General features: G+C 56.0%; 1 protein-coding gene across 1 annotated transcript; it reads right to left on the reverse strand.

The window, feature by feature from the left end:
* Positions 1–1,726: 1,726 nt before the first annotated feature.
* Positions 1,727–9,127, reverse strand: KRT8 (keratin 8). The gene is made up of 9 exons (XM_082636789.1): positions 8,702–9,127; positions 6,101–6,309; positions 5,395–5,455; positions 4,791–4,886; positions 4,067–4,231; positions 3,666–3,791; positions 2,638–2,858; positions 2,432–2,490; positions 1,727–2,136 (listed from the first exon to the last, which is right to left on the reverse strand). Exons 1-9 carry the CDS (start codon positions 9,044–9,046, stop codon positions 1,949–1,951), a joined length of 1,470 nt encoding a protein of 489 aa, XP_082492915.1. The 5' UTR covers positions 9,047–9,127; the 3' UTR covers positions 1,727–1,948.
* Between the last annotated feature and the right edge of the window lie 2,964 nt (positions 9,128–12,091).

Raw genomic sequence — 12,091 nt, forward strand, 5'->3', positions numbered from 1 at the left:
AGGTAGATGAGATGGCGTCTCCTAAATGCTGAGTGTCCTTGATCACATAGTAGATGCACAATAACCAAGAAAGGAAGGAGGGGGAGAGGGAAAGGGAATTGGTGGGGGCTTTGGCTGCCTGCCCACCCCCTCCCCAGCCGTGTGCCCACCGCCCGGGGGCAGGGCCCGGTAAGACAGGTGGCTGGCTTCCAGGAGGATCGGGTGGGCCACAGTTGAAAATACTGACTTGGGGCCTCAGTGGGCAAGATATCTCTCTCACTGGGTACTGCGCCTGCTCTGGGCTCTAACACCACCCTCGGGGCTCCGGGGACCTGGCAAGACGGCCAGTCACACATGAACAGAGGGCAGAAGGTTGGTACGGTTTTATCAAATTTTTCTTTCCGTTACATGGATATAAACGCTTGCAGGTTGTGATAAAGATGAAGTTTTCGTACTGAGAGCTGCTACCACAATAGAGTCACTGCTCTAGATAATGGTACTGTGAAGTGTTTTCATGGAATAGTGAAGTCCTTTATTGTGACAGAGTCCAGAACCCTGGCCCTGGTCCCAGGACTGGGTGGAGGGGGCGGAGGAGGTAGAATGCCTGGGTTCGGTCTGGAAGCAGCTCCATTGAGGTGGGCAGCTAGGGGAGGTAGTGAGATGGGCCCTTGGGTGGGAGCCCGGGGCCTGGGAAGCCTAGAGCCCAGGGAAAGGAGCCCTGGGAGACCTCACAGCAGGACCAGAACCTGAGCTTCCTGCGCCAGGCTGTCCCAACGACTGGACCCTCTGCATGTTCATTCTCCTTTAGTGTTTGGGAAAGTCTGAAAATGCCCCCATCTCAGCCATTCTAAGTAAGGGCATGTTCCACACTTAGTCCAGCACTAAGGGGCCAGCATGTCTGCCGGGTAGTCCACGGGTACTGGCAGTGGAGCCACTGCTCCACCCAGCCCCGCTCCTGCCCCAACAAGACAAGCAAAACCCCTTTACACACTTCACAGGACCCACCCACACCCAAATACACACAGCACACCCTCCACCTGCAAACACAGAACGCACACACCCTTTATATACTCAGCTGTATATGGTACAAACACTGCATGTAAATGTGTGGAAAGGGGTGGTGAGGAGCCATGGGGGTGGGTGTGTCTGTGAGTGAAGCATGGAAGGGGCCATCTGTCAGTGCCAAATCCTATACTATCTTGGCTTTTAGAAATTGTGGGTGTGACACACCCAGCTGCTGCAAATGGACTCTGGGCCTCTGAAGGGATGGGAAAACCAGGATTCCTTGTCCCCAGCTGCTAAGGAATGAAGATGTACAAAGACACCTCTGGCCACTGAGGAAATGCCATGTGCCTGGCTGAGGAGGAGGACAGGCTTGAGAACTGGACGGTCCTGGGTTCAAATCCCAGTCAGCCACTTTTTAATTAGGCTAATTACTTGGTCTCTCTGGCCCTGTTCCTGATGCCGACCTCCTGTGAGGTCTATGGGAAAGGAAATCTCCTGATATTCCAATCTAAAACCTGCTCTGCGCCCCAACAGGGTTTGTTGCACAGATCAAATGAAATGGGGTATTTGAAACCAAGGCATCAACGAAGTTTTTCAGCAAAGAAGTCTCTCTGGGAACAGCCTGGAGGAGGCCAGGCTTTCCTCCACGTGTCCCCCAACCCCAGCCTTCTGATCCCAGAGGGAGGCCTCTTGACCACCTCTCTCCCCCCCCATTGACAGACAAGGGCTGCACACAGCAAAATGTGTTGGCAGAGCCAGCTGAAGCTTTATTCTGAAAAAGACACTTGGATTGGCTTTTAAGTTGGGGGCGTGGGCAAGAGAGGGAGCCCCAGGCAGTTGACTCCCCCAGGGGTGGGCTAAGGATGGGACTGAGCCTCAGGTCTTTGGTTCCAACACTCCCTTGCATAACTCCTTCTTGCAGGAGCAAGTGAGCCGGGAGGCCGGGAGGGGTCGCAGGAGCCTTTCACTTAGGCAGGATGTCAGAGGACTCGGACACCAGCTTCCCATCACGGGTCTCAATCTTCTTCACAACCACAGCCTTGGAACTGGTACGGCTGAAGGAGCCAGAGCTCCCTCCAGAGCCCAAGTTGGCCTGGTAGGAGCTCAGGCCGTAGTTGAAGCCAGGGGTCCCATAGGCTGAAGTCAGCCCACCTGGTCAGGAACAGAGGCAGCCATGTGAGCACAGGAGCCCATGCACACATCAGGTGCCACGCCCACTTCTCCCTGCTACTCCGGACGGACATGGTCCCCAGGGATAGGGAACCACCCTGGTTCACTCCTCCAAGATGGTTGGGGAAAACCAGGAGCAAGGCGGGAAAGAGCTTTGCTATTAGCTCCGTGACCTTGGACAAGACATTTAACTGGACCCCAGGTTCCTCAGCTATACCGGAGGGAACTGTATAGGAGCTGCCCTCCTGCCCTGCCCCCCCAGCACCAAGATACTCACCTGAGTACCCGCTGGTGGTCTTGGTGTGGATGCTCATGTTCTGCATCCCAGACTCCAGCCTGTACCCAGAGGACACATGGGATGTCAGGACCAACCCCTGGCCCTATCCCAGGACAACAGGACTCAAGTCCCACCCCTCCCCACCCCTCCCCACCCCAGGTCCAGGGATGGGGCACCAGGGATGGTCAGAGAACGCCCACACCCACCGGCTCTCCTCGCCCTCCAGCAGCTTGCGGTAGGTGGCGATCTCCACGTCCAGGGCCAGCTTGACATTCATCAGCTCCTGGTATTCGCGCAGCTGCCGCGCCATGTCCTGCTTGGCGGTTCTCAGAGCGGCCTCCAGCTCGGCCAGCTTGGCCTGAGCATCCTTGACAGCCAGCTCTCCACGCTGCTCAGCATCGGCGATGGCGGCCTCCAGGGAAGCCCTCTGGGCGGGGAGGGGACAGGTAAGCAGTTAGAGCAGAGTCTGCTTGCCTCCTCCCCTCCTCCCCCTGCACCCGCTCTCCCTTTCCCATCCTTTAGGGACCCCCTCTCCCTGACCTGGACTGACCAACTCCACCTGGCTCAATCCAAGAAAATGCTACAGGGCTTCCCTGGTGGCACAGTGGTTGGGAGTCCACCTGCCGATGCAGGGGACACGGGTTCGTGCCCCGGTCCGGGAAGATCCCACATGCCGCGGAGCGGCTGGGCCCGTGAGCCATGGCCGCTGATCCTGCGCGTCCGGAGCCTGTGCTCCACAATGGGAGAGGCCACAGCAGTGAGAGGCCCGCGTACCGCAAAAAAAAAAAAAAATGCTGCAGGTGGGTGAGATTCAGGAAGCGGAACGAAGCGGAACGGGGAAATATGAGCAGCTTCCAGGCACTTCCCCGCACAAACTTCTCACCGGGGACGCTGTGCGGTATTATCCCCACCCCCAGCTGGACTAGATCTCTGCTTTCTAAACTTCCTTAAAGCATCAGAGCCCAATCTTACCCTGATATATAAGACAGATATAATAAAGCAGGCTTGGGGGACCCATCCTGGACCCCCAACCTACCTGCCCGGCCCCTCACACAGGGCCCTCCTCGGCACCCCTCAGCCTCCCAGGAGCGGTCTGGACTCTAGCTGCCCCTCCAATTCCTGACTCAGGTCTAGGATTCCTTCCCCAACCACCAGACCCCTCACTCCTCCTGCATTATCTCCTCTCACCCGGAGGTGTCCCAAAACCCTCTCCCACCCCCAGCCCAGCCCATACCTGGCCTTTGAGGCCCTCGATCTCAGCCTGCAGTCGGTTGATGTTCCGGTTCATCTCAGAAATCTCCGTCTTCGTGCGACGGAGGTCATCCCCGTGCTTCCCAGCCAAGGTCTGCAGCTCCTGGTACTGCAGATGTGAGACAAGGAGTGAGGTTGAGAGGGGACCACCCCGGTCCCTCCGAGGGAGAATGCCCTCTCAGCCAAGTCACCAGAACCCAGGTCATCTCTCCCCTACCCGCCTCTACACCTCTGGGCACAGGGACGTCCCTGTCCCCCAGCACTACTCGGCAGCCCAGCTCGCAGCAGTCAGAGTCAAGTTTGAAATCCTGCTCCCTCCTCAAGGACTAGGGCACAGAACTAGCCAGAAGGGGAACACCAGCCTATAGTGACCCTGCTCTTCACCTTGGTCTGGTACATGGTCTCAGCCTCAGCCCGGCTGCGGTTGGCAATCTCCTCATACTGGCCCTTGACCTCGGTGATGATGCCATCCAGGTCCAGAGAGCGGCTGTTGTCCATGGACAGGACCACAGAGGTGTCAGAAATCTGTGACTGCATCTCGCGGATCTCCTGTGGTGGGGAGGGGAGGTGGTGAGGCCCTGGGCCCGCACACAAGGAGTTCCCTTCTGCAGAAGGGCCTTCCATAAAGGACAAGACAGTGGGAAGGCAAAGTTCCTAAAGAAGGAAGATGGGTCAAAGACCTGGAACTTGGAGGGAAGTAAAGATGAAATGAGGCCGGGATAAAAGGAAATCTGGCTTTGGGTGAGAAACCAGAGGGGCAGAGCCCTTCCGCGCTCTCAGCTACCAGTATGGTGCCCACAGAGGGCTCTCATTCGGCCCAAAGATCTAACTAAGGCCCTGGGGACAGAGCAGGCCTGAGCTGCAGCTGGGTCACCACTCTGTGTATGATGACCTTGGACAGGCTATTTCAGTTCTCTGAGCCCATTTTCTCACCTGTGAAGTGGGATAATAAACCCTCCCTCATGTAGGGGGATAGAACATCCATGCCGGGCTACTATTGGCAGCTGTAATTATTCAGTGGTGGGCCCTTTTCTGTTGGTGCGCTGGGGGCTGGGAAGGGCCTCTGATGGGGTTGGGGAACCTCAGTCACCAGCGCCCAAGAACGTACCTCTTCATACAGTTGCCTGTAGAAGTTGATTTCGTCAGTCAGCCCTTCCAGGCGGGACTCCAGCTCTACCTTGTTCATGTAAGCTTCATCCACATCCTGCGGGGCAGGGGGAGGGGAGCCTGAGCTGAGTGCCCACTCCTGACCCCAAGCCAGGGGCACCCAATGGCCTGGACTTAGAACTTTCTAACTAATTGTCTTCCCCACCTCACTGTGTGTGGCCTGACCCAGTCCAGTCTCTGCCCCATCACACCTGCATCCCCAGCCCCAGCACTTTTACCTCTGCTTCCTACACACCCTTCCCTCTCCCCCACTCCCCTCCCCCTCCCCTCCTCCTTCTCCTCCTCTGTCCTCCTCCTCCTCCAGGAAGCCTTCTATAGCTAGACCTCAAATTCTACTGCTCCGTTTTCTTAACCGTGTCCCAACATTGATGTCCAGAGTTCTGTCCAAATGCACCTAACTGCCTCTCTGTCCTTCTATGCTAGATACCTAGGAGGCACCCAAATGTTGTCCCATTACTTAGAAACATTTAAGAACAGAAAGCCTCTAGCCTGAGTCTCTAAGCGCCAGCCTCCAGTGTCTGGTGGGGGAATGGGTACTCCCTCACCTTCTTCATGATGACAAATTCATTCTCCATGTCTGTGCGCTTTTGGATCTCTTCCTCATACCTGGTGAGAAAGAGATATAATCAGAGGATGGAGGCAAAGGCGAGATTGCTGTGGGTCTTTCCAGGGGGACAAGGATAGCTAGAAAATTCAGTTAATGGAAATACAAGAAGATATGAGATGGCTGGTCTGGTCCTTCTGCCCCAACCAGCTACTGTTTCCCCACCCTTACTCCACGCTATCATCAGCCAGTGGGGGGCCTGGAGCAGGAAATCTCTCTCCAGATCCACAAATACACATTGGATTAGGCATGTGAGGAGGATTAGCAACAGGCACTGACATGAAACCTCAGACAGAACTTTCTGGAATGTGCTGGAAATCAGGGGTAAGGAAGAAATAGAGTCTAGGGCTATTAGTATACAAGAGCGCATGTTGGCTACCTTTGTCTCCCATTTTAGGTTTACTGTGTAAACATTAGCAGATAATTTGTTGTCCAAATTGGGACAGCTCTGAGATTGAAGGGGGAAGGGAGGTGCTATTAACAATGGACATAAACCTAGACTGTCCTGAGAAAACCTTGTCCTGGGGTCACCCTAATTATATAAGACTGAACTGCCCAGCAAGCAGAGGGCCTTGGTGTCTTAGGCCTCTGGTCCCAAGGGGCCGGGCAGGGTGGGATGACTTCAGTTGGGGAGGACAGAGGCTCACTTGGTCTTGAAGTCCTCCACCAGCCCCTGCATGTTGCCAAGCTCCACTTCCAGCTTCAGCTTCTCCTGGGCCAGGGTTTCCAGCTGCCGCCGGAGGTTGTTGATGTAGCTCTCAAACATGTTGTCTATGTTGCTCCGGGCTGTCTTCTGCTGCTGCAGGAGGTTCCATTTGGTCTCCAAAATCTTGTTCTGCTGCTCCAGGTGCCGTACCTGCATGATGAGGCAGAAAGGTCCACATCGCACATCAGGCCAGGGCTCAAAGTCTGGCATAAAGCAAGCACTGTCTTTTCCCCTCATCCACTCCCCAAGCAGTGGGGTCTCTGGAACCCCATTAGTGCTGAGTTGTGGGGGGAAAGAAGGGGATACATGGTTGTAAGAGGATAGCTAGCAGTTATGTTGAAGCTATATTTGCAAAACAAATGGTTCTTATTGACTTCGATTGTATACTGCAGTCAATAAAAGTAGCCAAGTTTTAATTAACACTTTATATATGATTGAAAAATATGTAGATTGTTCACAGCAAATAATATTATCATCATGATTATTATTTGGAGTGGCTTTGAGGGACTCATTGACTATAGGAAACTTTAGCCCTACAGCCTGGAGAGCATTTGCCTGAAGACCTAGGTTTTAGCCAAACACTGCTACCTGATCTTGAATTGCTTCCCCTCTCTGAGCCTGGGTCTCCTCAGCCCTGCAATGGCTTAGAAGAACTCTGGCGAGCCCTATCCAGAGCCCCACCCCTGTGAAGAAGTCACTTTTAGCCGGGGAAGAGGCAAGAAACACGGTAAATCCATCTGCAAACTGAAGACCCTCCTCCCCACAGCCCTCCCTTTGAGTTCTCCAACATCCAACCCCGCCCTATCCCACCCCACCCCAAATCCACAACCTTGTCCTTCTGTCCCAAACACAAAGGTCCTAGGTTCCTTGGGGCTCAAGGAATCCAGATTTTAGGATGAAATTAAGGCATCTTGGAAGAGAAATTTTTAAAAAGAAAGAATAATAAACTGGTTCCAAGAAGAGGAAGGACTTTTTTTTTTTTTAAAAAAACAACCCAAAGTTGGACTTCTTTTAAATTGGGAGGACTTAGAAGGTTATCTTAAGGGTCTGGTCCAGATCCAGCAAATCCCTCTCTGTAAATCTCTTTCTTCCCCAGCTCATTCTGCCCCAAAACTATAAAAACTAAGTTATAATAACATTTAGCCTTATTAGACTGTTTAATGTAGGCCAAACACTGCTAAGCTCTTACATACATTATATGCTTGAATAGGCAAAACCTCTTTGACTTAGGGATTAGCGTGCCCATTTTGTAGATGAGGAAATCAGATTTAGCAAAGGAGTCCATCAAAGGAAAGGGCGGAGCACTGGGAACCTTCGGTCTGTGCTTAGCTACTCACTGGGAGGACCCCAGAGCTAGCAAAACGCAGTCAAGAAGTAAAGTGAAGGTTGCTTAAAGCCAAGGAACCAGCAAGCACTTCCCAAAATCAGGGGAGCGCCGGTTTCCCGGGGGACTCCAATTCCTAAAGGCGCTAATCTGCCCCAGGATTTCCCTCCTTCCGCTCCCAAAATGCCTCCCAGGAGCCAGTCAGCAGGGAGGGGCTGATCCTCCGGCGCGCTGGGGGCCCTGGGGCCCCTGAGAAAGGCAAACCCCCGAGGCTGCAAAACCAGGCCTGACGCATTCCCTGGGAAAGCAAAGCCAGTTCGTTGGGGCGGGGCCGGGATAGTAGGGAAGAGTGAGAGGGACAAGGGCCGAGCGGGGAGAGGGGCGCTGGCGGACAGACGCCTTATCTAAAGCCGTAAATCGTGGGGCTTAACAGGATGTGAAACGCAGGTGGGGTGTCGCACGCCCGCAGACTTTGAATCCTGGGTGGGCTTTCCTAAAGCCAGGCCCTGGCGTCCACCCGCCCCCGATACACGCCCCCAGGCAGAGAAGCGGGTCCCCAGTACCTCGGGCCTCGGCCCCTCAGCCCTCGGTGGGGGCGGGTCTCGGCCCCGCCCGGCGCCGCCCACACGGCCGGCTCCCGGGGACCTGGCCAAGTTATGACTCATATTGATGCCCCCAACACTCGGGCCCCGGTACGCCGAAGGCCTGGATCAATATTTGCCTGTTTGAATCAAGACAGCCGCTTCCTTCTCCAGAATCCTATCAATCTCCTATTAAAAAAAAAAAATTTAAAGCACAGGAGCGCTGTTGAGAAGCCCTTGGGGCCATGCTAGGAAGAAGGGTGAACCTGAGGGAGGAACTGCCCTCCCACCCGCCAGCTGAACAGCTGGGACTCTTCCAGAGCTGAAAGCTTTACAGACGATCAGACCTCGAGTTGGGGTGAGATGGGCGAGGGAGGGAGGGAGCCCCAAGATTTAGCGGCAGAAGCCGCCCAGACCCGCTCTCTATCCCTTCCCCAGCCCAAACCAAAGTGCATGGGGCCCGGGGGAGGGCGCCGAGACATCCGTCGGAAGCGGGAGTGTTGCCAGAGTGAGTGGGGCCAGCAGGACGCCAGGGAGGGGCTGGAGATGTGCCCACCGAGGGTGGGGTGACCAAGAGAAAGGGCTGGGATCCTGGTCCGGCCCCAGGCACCGCGGGCCACGCAGGGGGAGCCCTCACCTTGTCGATGAAGGAGGCGAACTTGTTGTTCAGGGTCTTGATCTGCTCCTTCTCCTGGGTGCGCACGGCCTGGATGTCGGGGTCCACCTCCAGCTTGAGGGGGCTCAGCAGGCTCTGGTTCACCGTGACAGCTGTGATGCCCCCTAGACCCGGGGCCCCACCGTAACCTGCAGCCAGACTCATGCTGCTGCCCAGGCCGCCCCGGAAGCTGCTGCTGCTGCCCACCCGGGAGAAGGCCGAGGAGCTGATTCGGGCGCCCGGCCCACTGGTGAACGAGCGGCTGCTGAAGGACCGGGGGCCGGAGGTGGACACCTTGTAGGACTTCTGGGTCACCCTGACGGACATGGTGGAGGCTGGAGAGGAGGCGAGGAGGCCGAAGCACACAGAGACTCGAGGAGGTGCGAAGCTGCTCCTAGGTGGGGTACAGCTCCCCGGATGGCCTTTTATAAAAAAGAGCCCAGCCCAGGAGGAGGGGATCGGCCTTGTAGCAGAGTGGCTAGGCCCTGAGGGGGCAGGGCCTAACCTGACACCTGATACCTACCACCTACAGGCCGGCCTCAGGTGGGGGCAGCAGAGAGCTGCTCCCGCCCCGGAGCCCACCCCTGCACCACCGCAGAGCCCAGGAAAGGGTAACTCAGTGAATGTGAGAAGTGCAAGGGCTGCCAGCCTCTACCTGTTCCCTAACAGAGCCTTGCGGGGTGGCCCAGCCACTGCAACCCTGAATCCTGGGTCTTATCTCCTTCCCTCCTGTGGGAAATAAATGCACAGACTGGGAAGCAGAGCAGGAAAGGGATCTGTGGCATTTGGGTCTCCTCTGAGCAGCTGACACCCCAGAGGCACCACCCCGTGTCCTTCGTGTTGTTCTCTCCACTTCGAGTGATTACGAGGGTCTGCCCGGGTTGGAGGACAGGGCTGGGTTCCGAATCCATGAACTCGAGGTCAACCATTTGCCTAGTCTCTCCTCAGTTACTGCTGTGCCCTCAGCCCTTGGTGCAATGCCAAGAGGGGCTGGGTAAACATTTGGGAAATGAATGAATGAACACACACACACACAGGCTGTCCTCCCTCTGGGGCTGTACGTGCAAGTTAACGTGAGGTCCAACACAGCACTTTTCCTGGACACAACCCCGTGTCTTTCTGTCTTCCCAAGATCACAGGATTGGGCTTCCCTGGTGGCGCAGTGTTTGAGAGTCCACCTGCCGATGCAGGGGACACGGATTCGTGCCCCGGTCTGGGAAGATCCCACATGCCACGGAGCGGCTGGGCCCCTGAGCCATGACCGTTGAGCCTGCGCGTCCGGAGCCTGTGCTCTGCAACGGGAGAGGCCACAACGGTGAGAAGCCCGCGTACGGCAAAAAAAAAAAAAAAAAAAAAAAATCACAGGATTCCCCGGGCCGGGCTGAAAGGCACAGAGAAGGATGAACAAGAGCAAAAGGGCAGGCTGGGAGAGCTCAGGAGAGCAGACAGCTACGTCATCGGGAACTTCATCTCATCGCTCTCCTTGCTGCTTGGGGGAGTCATTCCTATAGCTCCCAGTGGGTGAGTCCCAGGAAAGGAGGCAGGACTGTGGAGTTGGGGGCACCGATGGTGAGTCAACCTGCAGCCACCTGGGCCCTCCTTCTCTGTCTCTTCCCAGGCCCCCAGATGGCCAGAGGAGAAGGGGAAGAGTCCCTGCACCTGTCTCCACAAACCCATTATGAGAATGAGTCAGGAGAGTGGGTTGGGGCACAGCATGCACCTGCAGAAGGCTGGAGAATGGGGAGCTGAGTAAGGCACCCAGGCCTGGGTGTGGCAGGCTGTGGGTGGAAAACAGGAGGTTTGGGTCCCGGAGGCAGAGATTCCAGCTTCGATTCTCTAATGGCTGGGGCTTGATTCTCTGAAAGATCCTGCAGGGCATAAAGTGGGGACTGGATGGCTGTTAACTAGAGACCAACAGATCCCCTGGGGGTAGAGAGACAGGTCGCCCACAGCCCCCAACCCCCAACCCAGGGGAGAGGGTGACTGCTACCCTGACCACCTATCACGAGGGGGCAGATGTGCAGATGCCTCCCTATCCTTCTCCAGTAAAGACACCCAGGGTTCCAGAGGACAGACATAGAGACCCCTACAGAGGGACAGCGAGACCAGAAGCCCCCTCCTTGGAAGACAGACAAATCCAAAAAGACAGACACACAGATAAGCTCCCCTCGGATCACACACACCAGATCACACACACGTACACACAAAAGGACACACTTTGAAGTCCCTTCCGGAAAGACAAAGCCAAAGACTCTTAGAGGGGACACAGTGACCACATCCCTTTCTCCCCTCCCCTCTTTTCTCCTCCCCACCCTCCCCAGACCTGGCCTCCTGCCACGCAGAACCAGGCAGTACCTGTTTGTACCAGGCCCTCTCTCGGCCCCTTTAAACAATGCTTAATTTTCCAAGGAGTGATTTGAATGCAAGCTACCCCTTCCCCAACAAACCCCCACACCATGCAGGGCAGAGAGACTTCACCTTCCTGAGACCAAAGGGAGGGGTACGGGCCTGGTGCCAAATCAGGCACAGAGAAGGCGGAAGGAGAGAGGGAGGGGCTTGTCAGACAGGTATGGCAGCCCTGGGGAGGGAGAACGACCAGCTCCCCACTTCTCCCCAACAGAGTACACCTGGGCAGACTTGGAGGGGAGAGACCTCACCTGAAGTCCTGAGCACAGAACTGCAGCCCAGAGCCCTCCCTGAAATCTCAGCCCCTCCACCCGAACTCACTTGGTTCCCTGGTTCCAGGAGTGCCTTTTGTTTAAGGTGAGGACAAAGCCGGCTACAAGGGACGCTGTGGTTTTCAGGCTGTAGGGCAGCCCAGATCTCACCCAGGGGGAGTCCCTCTTTGCTGGGACAGCCCAGGACAATGCAGGGCCAGAAGTGTTTGCATCTCACTTGTCAGCTCCCTATTGCCCAGAGACCCCAGCCAACCCCTCCCCCATGCCCCTAGCCCAGCCTTGGTGCAAGAGAAGAGACCAAAGCTGCCCTCTCCGGTGGCCTCTGCCTGGGATTCCGGGGTGTAGGCAATAGGGGGAGGCCCCAGGACGAGGGCCTAGTGGTGAGGGAACAGAAAACTGGACTAAGGTGGCCCGTGGGGACAACTCCTTGTAAGACTGTCTCTGGCCACTGTGGTCTGCACACTGCTGCCTACTCAATGAAAGGGAAATTGTTTTTGGTGACTGCCCAACCCAGAGGATTCTGCTCCAAACTGCCTTTCCTGGAGATCAGAAGAGGGAAAGAGGAGACGTGTGCCCCCTCCACCCCGATGGTGATGGCACAGGATGACACCGAGGAGGCCCTGAAGCCCTGAGCAGTTGTGTCAAGGCTGAGGGCATAGATGCGTGAGCAGGGTAGCTCTTATCACTACATCAC

The sequence above is a fragment of the Mesoplodon mirus genome (genome assembly GCF_964341445.2).
Source record: "Mesoplodon mirus genome assembly, chromosome: 11".
Taxonomy (NCBI): Eukaryota; Metazoa; Chordata; class Mammalia; order Artiodactyla; family Ziphiidae; genus Mesoplodon; species Mesoplodon mirus.